Source organism: Callithrix jacchus, chromosome 5, assembly GCF_049354715.1.
Source record: "Callithrix jacchus isolate 240 chromosome 5, calJac240_pri, whole genome shotgun sequence".
Lineage (NCBI taxonomy): Eukaryota > Metazoa > Chordata > Mammalia > Primates > Cebidae > Callithrix > Callithrix jacchus.
The window spans coordinates 137,900,048-137,915,251 of NC_133506.1; the positions used below are offsets into that span (position 1 = coordinate 137,900,048).

The 15,204-nt window shown below is 52.5% G+C and overlaps 1 protein-coding gene and 2 long non-coding RNA genes across 11 annotated transcripts in view; 1 reads left to right on the forward strand and 2 right to left on the reverse strand.

The window, feature by feature from the left end:
* Window positions 1-15,204, reverse strand: part of CSNK1D (casein kinase 1 delta) — a 52,691-nt gene that overhangs the window by 23,898 nt on the left and 13,589 nt on the right. For 6 of the 9 annotated variants that reach the window (XM_035302217.3, XM_054256653.2, XM_035302218.3 and 3 more), the window contains one exon: window positions 833-943. In XM_035302217.3, coding sequence (XP_035158108.1) covers window positions 833-848 — 16 coding nt within the window. In that variant the 5' untranslated portion in view covers window positions 849-943. Of the gene's footprint in view, window positions 1-832; window positions 944-8,263; window positions 8,390-15,204 lie in introns of those variants that run through there. The other 3 variants (XM_008997956.5, XM_002748848.6, XM_003733081.5) reach the window with 1 other exon arrangement.
* Window positions 1,993-7,571, reverse strand: LOC144582738 (uncharacterized). Its single transcript, XR_013536102.1, has 3 exons — window positions 7,435-7,571; window positions 3,124-3,230; window positions 1,993-2,126 (listed from the first exon to the last, which is right to left on the reverse strand). It is a non-coding gene; the product is annotated as an uncharacterized LOC144582738 (long non-coding RNA).
* LOC144582737 (uncharacterized) lies at window positions 8,714-11,710 on the forward strand. The gene is made up of 4 exons (XR_013536101.1): window positions 8,714-8,891; window positions 8,991-9,425; window positions 9,815-10,005; window positions 10,165-11,710. It is a non-coding gene; the product is annotated as an uncharacterized LOC144582737 (long non-coding RNA).

Below are 15,204 nucleotides of genomic sequence, written 5' to 3' on the forward strand. Positions count from 1 at the left end.
GGCTGAAGGCTCAAAGAAATGGGACAGTAACTAAGCTGAAAGAGGTCAGAATGGTGGCCAAGTTCAAACCCTTGTTTTGCTCAGGATAATAAGCCCAGGGTGTGAAGGGACTCCCCCAAGCTATAAGCAAAGCATGCCAACGACCAGAGGCCTTACCCAGGGATCACACATCAGCAAGGCCCCAGTGTGCACCACACGTGCCACCAGCACAGCCCCATGACCGCTGAGGGGCACACAACACCATCAGGAGCACGTGTTAAAATTCAAACAAACTCTTGATTTCAGACACCACGAGCCAATACGAAGACAAGGAAGGCAGTTTAAATAATAGTATAAGATTTTTTTTTTGAGACAGGGTCTTACTCTGTCGCCCAGACTGGAGTGCAGGGGCACGATCTCGGCTCACCGCAACCTCTGCCCCCCAGGCTCAAATGATTCTCCTGCCTCAGCCTCTTGAATAGCTGGGATTACTATTACAGCAAGCACCACCACACCCGGCTAATTTTTGTATTTTTAGTAGAGACAGGGTTTCACTATGCTGACCAGGCTAGTCTGGAACTCCTGACCTCAAATGACCCACCCGCCTCAGCCTCCCAAAGTGCTGGGATTACAGGCGTGAGCCACCGTGCCTAGCCCATAAGATGTTTCTTTGTGTTGAGGGAGGGCCTCTGGATCCAAGAGTCCCTGAAGGAAGCTGTGACCAGTTGGTCAGGGTGTGAACATCTCCCTCCCTTTTGCCCAGAACCAGTTTTGGGCAAAAGCAATGCTGAGTTGCTGTTCTCCCTTATCAAACAGAACCCTGGTGTTCCTATGTGACTGGTAAAGGACCTACCTCCTCCCTGCATCATCTTGTATATTTTGCTCTCAATGTGGAGCTGAGGGTGTTTGGTTTTGACACATTCAAGCTTGATGGCAACTTCTTCTCCTGCAGCAATGTCCGTACCTTGGTAAAGAAAGAAAACCACAAACAGGAATTATCTGGTGTCCACCAAATAACCCAACATGCCAGAGAAATGACAAGCATTATGTTCCAATGACAAGTGTTCCAAGAAGGACCAAGTGATGGCTGCTTTCTCCTTTCTGGCATAGTAAGGTAGGAGCATCGGCTGATACATCTCTGGGGAAAGTTATCCTTGTTTCCACTTTTACAACAGGAAGAATCTGAACTGCACAGAAAGTCTGCGCTGCTTCCATTGCCTGCCTGCCAGTCTCAAGGTGCTGCAGCTCCCTCTTAAATAGTGGCCCCTCTGGTGTGCATCCTCCATCAGCCCTGCCCAAGAGCCCCTGCACTCACCCACCCCAGACTGGAGTGGAGCTCCAGGGTGCTGCTCCCTTTTCTCCACACTGCCTTGATAGGTCTCTGGGGGTGGTTTGAGTTTCCCTCTGAGTAAGGGCTGGGTTTTTACCTTACAGCCACAGTCCTAGTACTGCAGGCAGCGGGAGTCATCTCCAGTCAACCCACTGCAGGCAAACACCCTCCACCAGGCAGAGGAAGGCCCTTCTCCCTTCCTGGGGACGCGAAGCCAGAAGAATTGCCTGTTTTCAAAGCCCTAAATGCACTATCTATCAGCACACACGGATCACACATCTTTTGTTTGTGGCTAAAACCAATGACATATCTAATACCATGAAGACTGGCCTATGAGTTTGGAGGCAAAATTACACTTATCTAGAAATGTTCATCCCTGCTTTACCCCAATAAACAACAACTCTGACAACCACCTTCCCTCTCAGATTCACCCACAGACACTCCTGAGTTTGAATCTGGCCCAAAGCCTTACCCCCGCCCCCATCCACTGCATGAGGCATCCAAGGAGCTGTAATCAAAGAGAAGAGAAAAAAACTCCACATACAGCACATACCCAGCTCTCCACTCACCTCACAGGTCCCTTCAGAGTGTAAGACACTGGAATCCTTCCCAACAGTGTGGCTATATGCAAAGGAATTCACACCAGCTCCAGCAGCCCAGACAGAGCCCTGGGACACTGTGCTGGGCAAAGCAACCTGGCTAGTCATTAGTGACTCAGTTTCTCTTGTCAACAGAGATCAGTGGTGAGCTCTAGTGTCTGCTTCATGAGAGTTGTAGAGATGAGTTAAGAGTTTCTCATATAGCTCTTTGAGATTACCTGATGAAAGGCAGGGTAAGGTCCAGTAAGCACCAGAGCAGCGTGCTGATACCCACACACATCCACTGAACACCCAAGAACCCCCTAGCCTGCCCAGATGGCGACATGAGACGTGCCACTTCTACCTGGGCCCAAAACCCATCACCACTGCTTCGTTCCATAGGAATCACCACCAACTGGTCGCCACCAATGACCATCTTAGATTTAAGAATGTCACCATCAAGAGACTCTTCAGGGCACTTGAAAGAAAGAGGTAACAAATTTTGTTCTTCCTACCTACAGCTGGGACAGTCTACCCAATTACAAGAGAAATGACTTCATCAAATAATGTACTGTGCAAAGGAAAAATGAACTCTGAGTTCCTTTCAGGACCTGGACTCTGAACTCAACTCGCCAGCTGGGAGGGAAGGTGACTCATCCCATGTAGTTATGTCAGCAGCTCCTTGCACCCCCAAGCAGGCACAGCACAGTTTTGGAGAGCAGTGCCAGCCTCACCAGCTGGCAGCCCAGTGACCCGACAGCCTGGGGCCAATGGCTTGGGGCCACAGAGTCTGCTGACTAGCATCTCTCACTCCACTTCTCCGTAGCTGACAGGGCTAATGCCTGCCAGTCACACCCACTACATTTACTGTCTTGGGGCAAGCAGTCACCAGCCACTCTGGCACATAACACGAATCACATTCTATCACGAAGCCAGGACCACTCACTGTGCAAACACACAGAGCCAGCCCTCCTATGGAACCAGACACCAAGGTCACCCTGAATCTCTAGAGGGGAGCAGCTGGATACAGGCCCTGTACACAGATGTGAGGGCAGCAACACTCTGGGGCCTCCAGACTCTAGGGTCACCTGCTGGGCAGAAGCATTAGGCAGCAGAGCATCAAGGTCTGTCCATTCCCATGGGTACCACCTGCCTCAAGGTCGCTGAGCACTGTTCAGACCTCCTGGCCTGCAGCCCTGTCCCACCTCCCCCACCAGAGGCACCCCCACACTCTACCAGTCGTGTTGCTCAAAGTCAGGTCCTCAGCTGCCATCAGTCCATAAGGCAGCAGGGAGGTGCTGAGTAGCTGTGACGGCTATCTGGCATTGCTGCAGCATTTTGACCTTATTACAGACAAGTTTTGGTGTGCAAACGATTAAAAATTACAAGCCTGGTCCTTGGCCAACAGGTTAAGTCTGAGAAGTACTACTACAAGGGGAATGAAAATTTTGAAAGAACCTGGACCCCGGGTCTCAGATTCAGAACAAACCAAAACCTGGTAACATGCAGATCACCAGGGTGTCTGTTTATACAAAGGACATTCTATCAACCAAATAACCTCAACTCTTCCCCACAGCTCAATAATCCTGGTCTGCTGCAGATAGGGCTTTCCTCAGTCCATGTTTGGGTATCAGTTAAGCCCTAGGAAAGCCAAATTACATCCCTCAAGTTCAGCAGCCAAAAGCCAATGGCAGCTGGGTATGGTGGTTCAAGCCTGTAATCCCAGCACTTTGGGAGGCTGAGGCTGACGGATCATTTGAGGTCAGGCATTCGACACCAGCCTGGCCAACATGGTAAAACCCCACCTCTACTACAAATACCAAAAAATTAACCAGGCTTGGTGGTGTGAGCTTGTAACCTTATGTACTCAGAAGGCTGAGGCAGAAATATTGCTTGAATCCAGGAGGTAGAGATTGCGGTGAGCCTGAGCCGAGATCGCACCATTGCACTCCAGCCTGAGAGACAGAATGATACTTTGTCTTAAAAAAAAAGCAGATAGTGGCCGGGCACAGTGGCTCACACATGTAATCCCAGCACTTTGGGAGGCCGAGGTGGGCAAATCATGAGGTCAGGAGTTCGAGACCAGCCTGACCAACATGGTAAACCCCATCTCTACTAAAAATACAAAAATTACCCAGGCATGGTGGCATGCACCTGTAATTCCAGCTACTCAGGAGGCTGAGGCAGGAGAACCACTTGAACCCTGGAGGTGGAGGTTGCAGTGAGCTAAGATCGCACCACTACACTCCAGCCTGGGTAACGAAGTAAGATTCTGTCTCAAAAAAAAAAAAGCAGATGGTGAATTAAGTGAACCTAACCAGAGTGTGACCCTGTCCTAGCACAGGAGTGTAATTCTGAACTACCAGCCTGGACCCTGGCAACTCCCATTAAGGATTGCTTTGTTAACAGAAAAACAGGAAGACACCTTGAGCAGCAGGACAAAGGTCACTTTGCAAGGCAGGGCAACAGTTAGCAGTACCACGACTTCTCATTACAGATGCTTGAGTTCAACATAGACTCCAAGGTAAACAGAGGCCAGGCCTCAGCACTGTAGTGAGGAGACCCTGCAAGCCAGAGCAAGAGCAGGTGACCGCTCTCCTCTCACAGCTGGTCAGCATCCTGGGGCCCTACTCCATGCCAGGTACCCTGCAGCGTGCCCCTCAAGAATCAGTCAGTGAGGGAAAAATGAGAACTTCAGAGATGAAGCAGTTAGCACCCAAAAGATGCTCATGTGCATTATGAAGCCAGTCCAGATATCCAGATAACAGGTGCTAACGGAGACCCTGAAAAGCTAACGGTGTGATGGGGTGAAGTACAAATGCATCTGTCCAGCCCACCAGCCGAGTAATCCAGTCCTGCCACTAACCTCCAGAACACACTATAGTCGAGAACAGAGGCCAGACCAGCTGGGCTCTCAGTGCCTCTTAGGCACGGGCCCCTGGAGGCACCGGTAAACACAGCAGGCCTCTGCCTCTAGCCTGGCCCAGCCAAACACTCTCCTTCCCCCAGACACCCCTGTGGTACTAGGGCTGGAACTCCTGGTCCATATTAAGGACGCTGGCTGTTTTCAAATGTTATCAAGTTTAAGTCATACTCTGCCAGCAAAAGTGAAAAGACCTCTGGTTTATGGCCACACCACATGGACACAAATGTGGAGGGCGGCATAGAGCTGGGGCCAGGTCACGCGACAGACTGCCAAGGCATGCACTCCACAGCTTTTGTGGGCTGTGCCCCAGCCTACTCTCCCAAAGAATCTTCTGGATCTGGCAAGCTCAGACTGAGGACTGAGATTGTTTTTTTGAGGTCCCACCTTCCAAAGCCTGGGCATTCAAGAAATAGCCTCAAAATACTGCCTCCTTTGAAGGGGCCGTTTTGGAATCCAACAACCTGGCAGGGCCCTGCACTGCAGTTCAGCCCCCCAAATGCCACAGCAGGATGGGGACAGGCAGGCCAACACCATGCTTCTAGCCTACAAGCACTGCAATGAAACATAGCCTTCCTCTCCTCCAGGTCTCAAACACCTGAAAGCAAAGGAAGTGCCAGATGGAAAACAAAAACCCAAAAGCCAGGCTCAGAGCAAGGTGAAGCCCACCTGAAGGAATACCAAAGTGACAGCAGCAGGAATGGTTTTAACTATGCTCATATGAGAATACACACAACACACACAGGTCCAGTCCCTCGATTCGTGTCTAACAGGTTGCCCAAACCAACTATGGTGGAGATGATTTCACGGTCTTCAGATCAGCCATCTTGACTCTAACTGCTGCTCTGCGCAGACCCACACTTCCTCCAGCCTGCCTTACTCCGGGTTACATGACCACTTCACTTTTCATTTCCTCAGGGGGGTCGTCTGAAAGGACTGAAATGTAGGCCAGGAGCCAATGCTGATGGAAAAAAAACAAATCAGCTGTGCCCAACCCCACTCAAGTAACTGGACATGTACCCTGATGGATGGTTGTCTGAAGGCTCCAACCCCAGGGCGCCAGAGCCACAGTCACCGGAAATCCCTACCCTAATGGTTTCCAGCGTGACTGCATGCCCAGCATGAGGTGAGGCCTGAGGGTGCAACCATGAGTGAGCAGACAGCCTGCCACCTTCCACCTTTGTGAACGACTTGGTAACAACCACACCAGAATTTGTCTGAATCTATCTTTGGAAAGCACAAAGTTGTTCTGACAAGGTCTCAGAGGAGTGCAGTGGTGTGACCTTGACTCACTGCAATCTGTACCTCTCAGGATGCCTTAGCCTCCTGAGTAGCTGGGATCACAGGTGACGGCCACCATACCCGGCTAATTTTTGTATTTTTAGTAGAGAAGGAGTTTTGCCATGTTAGCCAGGCTGGTATTAAACTACTGACCCCAAGTGATCCGCCAACCTTGGCCTCCCAAAGTGCTGGGATTACAGGTATGAGCCACTGCGCCCAGCCTAAAATACTTCTTTTTGATGCCTGCCTAAGAGTGGTTAATGGACTGGCTTTGCAGTGTAACTCAGACTGTGGAGTTAAAACTTTTGCCAAAATCTATCAATCTATAAATAAGCCAAATGCCTTCCATTTACCAAGCACTCTGACTTCCAAAACACTGCCAAGAACATATCCAGCTGACCACCTGGGTATAAATGTTTAGTCAACCCAAACATCTAAAGCGTGTTTTACTCACAGGCTGCTAAGGCATATATACAGGTTCAAAAGCAACAATATGGCATGTGACAGGGTTAACTGGTAGGTTAACCAGGCACCCAAAGTATGACCCACCCAAATGTATGGGTTCAGCCTAATGCTGTCAGCCCACTGGGTCCTGAGTCATCTCTCAGGTGAAAAGTGAGAAGGGTATGAGATGTAGGGACTGTTCACATGCGGATTAATCTAAAAAGTGCGACCAGAGGCATTACTGACATCCCATAGGATTCCGGACCCTGGCTGTGCCCCAGCCAAACACACCCCAGAGATGGGGCTGCTGGAACAGAGAATAGGTCCCCTCAAAGGTCTGCATCAGGCCTTCTGCAGGCACACTGCCCACGAGGCTACACATCCTCAAGTTCAGGGGGTCTTGGAATAACTCCTGTATTGCACAATCCCACTGACAAGTACGGAAAATTAAGTTACTTTAAAATTATGTACAAACTTGGGCTGGGCGTGGTGGCTCATGCCTGTAATCCCAGCACTTTGGGAGGCCAAGGGGTGGGAGGCGGGGAATCACCTGAGGTCGGGAGTTTGAGACCAGCCTAACTAACATACAGAAACCCTGTCTCTACTAAAAATAGAAAATTAGCCAGGCGTGGTGGCACGCGCCTGTAGTCCCAGCTACTCGGGAGGCTGAGGCAGGAGAATCGCTTGAACCCTGGAGGTGGAGGTTGCAGTGAACTGAGATCATGCCATTATACCTGGGCAACAAGAGCAAAATTCCATCTCAAAATAAATTTTTTTTACAAACTTGAAGATGTCAGCCAATCTTTCAATACACTTGTGCCCACATGCATATTCTTCTGTTGTAAATATGACAACCCAGAATGTTCTAATCCCATTTTTTTTTTTTTTTTGAAATCTACCTTGAGAATGTTAAAGGACAGCTCATGAGTACTACTACTTCATGGGCCTCTCATTTTGCCAGCATCTTAACCCTGTGGGACTTTCATTTGCACTCAGTCACCGCTCCAAGGCCTAGGGTCGCAGTGCAGAGAGAACCCCCAGCGGTCAGTCATGACGGCGGCCGCGAGGTGGAGGGCAAGCCCCGCTCCTAGCCAGGCCACTCCCCCAGCTCCACACGGCATTCGGGTCTTTCTGACATTATCCCCCACGCGTGCAAGACGCATGGGCAGCCTCTGACTGGGGAGCCAAACATCCTCGGACAGGGCTGCGAAAGAAAGAGCATGGCCTTTGTTTATCTCGGAGACCTCAGGCGCGGAGCAAGCCGACACTCGCCCGCGGCCCCGGCCCTGCCCCGCCCCCTCCCCCTCCCCTCCCACGGGCCGCGGCCCCCATCACGCCCTGCCCCTCCCCTGGGCCCGCCTCCCCACGCCCCACCCAGCCCTTCGCGGGTCCGCTCCCCGACGACCCTGCCCCTTCCCGACTCCGCACCCCCGAGACCGTGCCCCGCCCCGGGTCGGCTCCCCTGTCCCCTCTTTCCCACCCCTCCCCTCTCCAGACCCCGCTCCCCCACCCCCCGACCCTGCCCCTCCCCCAGGTCCACGCCCCACTGTCCTCCCCAACCCCGGCCGCGCTTGTCTAGTGGCCGTTGGGTTCTAGCGACGACCCGGCGGCGGCAGGGCTTGCGCGCGGACCCCGCGGGGGCCGCCACTTCCTTCCGCGGTCGCACTTGGTCTCGGTAGCCGCGGGGCCCGGGTCCTCAAACGGCGGGTGGGGACGGCGGGGCCTCACCAAGATAGATGTCTCCGAAGGAGCCGCTGCCAATCTTCCGACCCAGCCGGTACCTGTTCCCGACTCTCAGCTCCATGGCGGCGGCGGCCCGGTTCGATCCTGCCCTCCCGGCCGCTTCCTGGGTCTGAGCTCCGGGAGGCGGCGCCACTGCTGCCGCTACTGCGGCTCCGGCTGCCGGCTCCGCCCCCCTCACGGCCCCGCTTTCACCATCGCTTTCCCGTTGCCCCGTCGCTCCCAGCGCCTCAATACGGGGCGGATGGGACAGTCCAAGCGCCGCCGCCGCTGCTCCGGCCCCTGCCGGCGCCGCTTGCCCTCTCCCCGCCGCGGATGGACTCGGATCTTCGGGGCCTAAATCCCCTTTCAGCAGCCTGAAGGAGCCGCCGCCATCGCGCTGTGACGTCACTTCCCTTGGCAACCCCCTGGCGGGTGGGGCCGCAGTGCTCGAGGGGCGGGGGCGGGTGGGGCGAGCGCTCCCAGCCTCCTCGGACCCTGCACCGTCTCGCAGGGCCCCAGTCCCTCTGCCCGCCCATTATCCCAGGACCTCAGGCCGCCAGCCCCTTCCACGTGCAGGCTCCTACCGCTCTCACTGGGGCTTTTCGTGTGTCCCCCGAGATTTCGGGAGAGCCAGGTGAGTTCCTGGAGACAGGCGGTGCCCTTTGCAGGAGGGAACAGGTAGCTGAGGCCCGGCCCGGAGGACACAAGTGAGACCTTCTCACTTGGCTGCCAGTTCCCGGGCGTGGGGCATCTCAGGACGTCAGCGGCTTTGCCTCCTGACACCTGAGGCCAGAGACAGAGAGGCCCGCACCCTGGGAGGTCCTGATGTCCAGCCTGAAGGATGAGGACGAGGCTACCACCTTTCACAAAATGAGGACAGACCACCTGCCTCCCACCAGTCCCTGCGGCCTGGAGACCGAGTCAACATTCTTATCTGTGTTGGATCTGAATATTCCTCCTTGCAAAAGAAAACAAGGATGTGCACGTTCAGGCTGACGGTCAGCTTCAAAGATTGGGGCCTTTGATTCCCATCACTGGGAAGAAAGCCCTCCAGAGAAGCCCCCCCAGGCTGCGGCGCATGGGGACCATGAAGAACCAGTCCCCGTGGTCCCATGTCCACCTGTCTCAACCTGTCCCATCCTTGCTGAAACTCAAGAAGGTGAAACAGGTGAATTCAGGGCTCTGGTGTGGGCACCGTGGCCTAAGTGAGACAGAAGCCTCAGCTGGCATCTGGGTCACTGCAGAAGAGGAAAGCAGCCCCCGAAGGGCCCTGCAGTGGCACCCACCAGTCTCCATCCCCGTCTTTCCTCTCCACCCCTCAGCTCCCATGGAGGTAGATATCCCGGGGAGGCAGATATCCATTCCTGAAGTTACACAGTAGGGCCTGAAGACAGGAGATGCAGTCAGCCAGACACCATCAGTCACTAACGAGGGACAGGCAGTCGGAGCTGCCCAGTTTCTGAGTTACAGAAGCGGGTGGTGGGGGGGAGGGTGCACCAGACTGGTAAAAATCACCTTGTTGACAGAATCACTCACGGTTTTTCTGTTGATGAACAGAGCCCAACTCACCTGCAGGTGACAGTGATCCTTGTGATCCTTCCTCCTGGGGAGTCCTGCCCTCGCTGACCAGGGGCACCTGTTCACCTGTCAGCTGCTCCTCCCCTCGGCTGGTCCTCTGGGTTCTGATGGCCCAACATTTCTAGCTCTTCTCATCCATGGTGCCCCAAGCTTCATGTAGCCTGCAGCAGGTACTGTGCCCATCTGCCTGGCTTTTGTGTGTTTGTGTCTTGACTCTAAAACCTGTGCACATGGACAGGGCTGTGGTGTAGCGGGGATGGTAGCAGCCCTGGGAATGTGGGGCTGGGTGAGGTGAGGCAGGCTGATCCCTGTGGCTCCCCCACCACCAGCCCCAGCCCCAACAAACTGACAAAGGAAGAGGATAGCGGTGCCCTGGAGCCCCTGGGACAGAGAGAGGAGGACACCACCCCTTCCGAGAAGACATGGACAGGACATCCTGCAGCCAGGGCCCAGGTTCTGAGCTAGAAAATTGTCAGCAGGGGCTGAAGCCAAGGACAGTCATTGCCAAGGAACAGCCTGTGTCACAGAGGAGACGCTTGCACAGATGCGGTGACCAGGGAGGGATGAGGGCTGGTGACCTCGGGGAACAGGCTGGTGACCACGGGGAACAGGTGTGTGAGGCAGTCTCCAGGTGTGCTCTGAGGGGTGGTTTGATGATACTAGGACATCTCTCAGAGTAGAAGGATGTCCCGACCTGCAGACTGGGAGGCCCCCTGAGCAGGACATATGAGGGAAGGCCCACACCCGGGCCCATCCTGATATGTAGGTAACACCCCCCCATAGACACCGAGGAAGGAGAACTGTCCAGAACCCAAGCACAACTAGTGCCTGAAGAATATCTTAGTTTATAGTGTTATGCTCCGTTCTTTCCTTTATATAATCCTTCATATATAATCACATGTTAGTTTATAGAATTAGTGCCTGAAGTATAACTTATTGGTTACATATATCTAGCTTATATAATCATACTTAAAACTTACATCTAGCATACTTAGTTCTGTATAATCTTTCTATATAATCATACAGGTATTGTAGTCAGAGCGTACTGACACATTTAGTGCTGATTTATATAATCCTTCCATATAACCATATAGTAGTTTGTGGTAGGAGGAATGCCTAGAGCAGTCACAGAACAGAAGCATTACATGCGAAAACAGCCAGACCAGGATGAGAACCAAAGACCCAGGCGGTGGCATCCCTGCCTGAAAGGACAAACGCTGTATGGCAGGCTTGGAGCAAGAGCCTCCCCTCCTGATAAAGGAGCTGTAGTACCTTGCATCCACTTCCTGTGGAAAGTAGGCCTCGGGCCTGAGATCCTGGAAATAACCAAGGGAGAAGAACCCCTCTGGTGTGACCAGTCATGGCAGCTGTCCACCCTGTCAGTCTCTTCCCACTTCTGTGCTAGTGCAAAGAATCCTCCCATAAATATCTTAAGAGAAGAGCACAAGTCTGTCAGCTCCCACTGCGTTAAGCTTACAGTATCCTTCTATTAGAAACCCTTTGAAGTCTCCAGCCCCCAGATAAGAATTGTTGTGCATGACACCTGGTGCACATAGCCAACATCTTTGCCTCGGTGACCTAATGGGGGTGGACCCCTTTTCTGTACATGACCCTCTACTACTGTGCACGGCACTGCCCTCTACTGTGCACAGCCCACCTCTCTGCCCAGGTGACATAATGGGGTGGTCCCCTTGCTTGTAACTCACGTGATTGTGTATGCCCTATTATGTAAGCCTATAGATGATGACCTCACACACAACCCTGCCCCCTGCTTGTACCTAATAAATACAGATGCTCTTGGGCATTTGGGAGCCACTGCTGATCTCCACTCACAGGTTGCGTGGCCCCCCAAAGTCCAGATGCTCTTCATCAGTTCTTCAGTGTCCTGTCTCTTTACTTCTTGGATCCTGCACCTCAGCACAGTATAAGGGACACTGCGACCCTGTGGGGCCTCGACAGCCCTATACTGACAGAACTCCTGAACACCACAGTGTCTTACCTCATTTACTGTTGCTATCAAGAAATACCTGAGGCTGGGCAATTTGTAAAGAATTATGATGTAGTTTGTCTGTTTGTCCCCTCTAAACCCCATGTTGAATTGTAAACGCCAAGGTTGGGGGTGGGGTGAGAGGTGACTGGATCACAGGGGTGGATTTCCCATGAATGCGGAGCACCATCTCCTAGGTGCTATCCTTGAGATAGTTCTCCAGAGATCTGGTGTGGGGTGTCTCTCTCTTGCTCCTGCTCTGCCCACATAATGTGCCAGCTCCCCCATTGCCTTCTGCCATGATCGGAAGCTTCTGGAGGCCTCCCCAGAAGCTGAGCAGGTGCCAGAACCATGCTTCCTGTAAAGCCTGCAAAACCATAAGCCAAGTAAACCTCTTTTTCTTTTATAACTTATTTATTTTGACACAGGGTTTCTGCTCTGTCACCCAGGCTGGAGTGCAGTGGTGTGATCTCGGCTCACTGCAACCTCTGCCTCCTGGGCTCAGGTGATCCTTCCACCTCACCCTCCTAAGTAGCTGGGACTACAGGTGTGCACCACCACGATGGGCTAATTTTTTTGTATTTTTTGTAGAGATAGGGTCTCACTATGTTGCCGTGACTAGTTTCAAACTCCTGAGCTCAAGTGCTTCATCCGCCTTGGCCTCCCAAAGTTCTGGAATCATAGGTGTGAGCCACCGTGCCTGGCCTTCTTTGCTTTTAAGATTGCCCAGTCCTTGCCCTTTCCCCTGGCTGGTGGCGCGGAGGCTGCACGATGCCTGGCATTACTGTAAAAGACGTGAACCAGCAGGAATTCATCAGAGCTCTGGCAGCCTTTCTCAAAAAGTCCAGGAAGCTGAAAGTCCCTGAATGGGTGGACACCATCAAGCTGGCCAAGCACAGAGAGCTTGCTCCCTGTGATAAGAACTGGTTCTACATGTGAGCTGCTTCCACAGTGCGGCACCTGTACCTCCAGGGTGGTGTTGGGGTTGGCCCCATGACCATGATCTATGGGGATGTCAGAGAAATGGCGTCATGCTCAACCACTTCAGCACAGGCTCCAAGAGTCTGGCCCACCAGGTCCTCCAAGTCCTGGAGGGGCTGAAAATGGACCCCATGACCACGATCTATGGGGATGTCAGAGAAATGGCATCATGCCCAGCCACTTCAGCAGAGGTTCCAAGAGTCTGGCCCACTGGGTCCTCCAAGTGGGCTGAAAATGGTGGAAAAGGACTGACATGGGGGCTGCAAACTAACACCTCAGGGACAGAGAGATCTGGACAGAATCGTTGGACAGTTGGGAGCTGCCAACGAGAAGCATTAGAACCATGCTTCATTAATAAATTGCCTCATTTGTAAAAATAAATTAATAAAATTGCTCAGTCCTAAGTATTTTTTTATAGCCATGCAACATGAGGCCTAACACAGCTCATGATGCTGAGGTCTTGAAAGTTCACAATCGGGCATCTGCCTCTGGTGAGGCCCTCAGGTGCTTCCACACATGGCGGAAGGTAAAGGGGAGCCGGTGTGTGTGGAGACCGTGTTGGAGAAGAAGCTGGAGGAGTACGGAAGTGCGGAAATGCAGGCCTTTTCCTTTAACAGAGTCTCGCTCTGTGGCCCGATCTTGACTTACTGCAACCTCCACCTCCCTAGTTCAAGTGATTCTTTTTTTTTTTTAAGATGGAGTTTCTCCATGATGGCCAGGAATGGTCTTGAACTCCTGACCTCGGGTGATCCACCCACCTCAAGTGATTCCCTTGCCTCTGCCTCCTGTGTAGCTGGGATCACAGGTACGCACCATCACCCTTGGCTAATTTTTGTATTTTTAGTAGAGGCGGGTTTTCACCATGTTGGTCAAGCTGGTCTCAAACTCCTCACCTTGTGATCCACCCGCCTCAGCCTCCCAAAGTGCTGGGACTACAGGCGTGAGCCACTACACCTGCCCATGCAGGCCTTTTTAAAAGCAGCTCTTGCTGGAACTAATAAGAGTGAAAACTCACTTATTACCAAGAGGACAGCACCAAGCCATTCATGAGGATTCCACCCCATGCCCCAAACACCTCCCATCAGGCCCCACCTCCAACACTCAATTTCAACCTGAGGTTTGAAGGGGACCAACACCAAAACTATAGCAACAGGGAAAGAGGCAAGTTTGTGGATACCCATTTATAAAGAATCTGCTAACAAAGGGAAAGAATCAGGCTGGGCGCTGTGACTCACACCTGTAATCCCAGCACTTTGGAAGGCCAAGGTGGATAGATCATGAGGTGAGGAGTTCGAGATCAGCCTGGCCAACATAGTGATACCTGGGCATAGTGACAGGCATCTGTAATCTCAGCCACCTGGGAGGCTGAGGCAGGAAAATCACTTGAACTCGGGAGGCAGGGGTTGCAGTGAGCCCAGATTGTGCCACTGACTCCAGCCCAGGCAATAAGAGCAAGACTCCATCTCAACAACATTAAAAAAAAAAAAAACAAAAACCAAAGGGAAAGAATCAGACTGTTATGGGGCTCCGCTGTCACCTGCCTACATCCTCCCAAAAGCTTGTTAGAAACTGACCTCCCTAGTGCAACAGGGTAGGGGTTGGGGGCGCTTTAGGGAGAGGTTCGAATTGTGAGGCCCTGCCCTAGTGAATGGCTCAGTCCCTTGTGAAAGGACTTCATGAAGGGAGTTTGATCCCTTTTCCCCTTTGTCTCTTTGCCGTGTGAGGATACCATGTTCCTCCCCTCTGGAGGATGCAGTAACAAGCTGTCATCTCAGGAGGAGACACCAGGCCCTGACCAGACACTGAACCTGCCGCCACCTTGATCTTGGACTTCCCAGCCCCTAAAACTGTGAGAAATAAATTTATTCTTTACAAATACCTAGTCCATGATGTTTTGTTATAGCAGCATAAACAGACTGAGATAGGTGGCTTATACATAATTGGAAGCCTGCAGAAATGGGGGAAAAACATCTTCAGACAGCTGAGATGGCTCCCAGGACTCCTATACCTGGCACAGACACCCTCTGCCTGGGAGGGCAAGGAAGGGCATCTGTGGGTGTAGGAGGATTCAGAGTCTAACACCCTGAGCCCAGCCAAGAGCCAGGAAGGTCTCCTAGTGAACAACAAATGAGACACAACCCAGAACTCAGACAGGGAGGTAAAGGGGAGGGGCGCCGTGTCGAGCAGCACTGTGTGTGTGAGCTAGTGTGAGCACACACCTGCATGCACAAGTGTGTATGGTGTGTGTGTGGACGCCATGTTCGGAATGGACATGCACGTGTCTGCATGTGCTCACACAAGTGTAAGCTGCATGTGTGTGTGTGCATTCATGTACACGAACCACACTAATGCACACACATCTTGTAATGCATGTTCACCTGTGTGCACACATGTATATGTG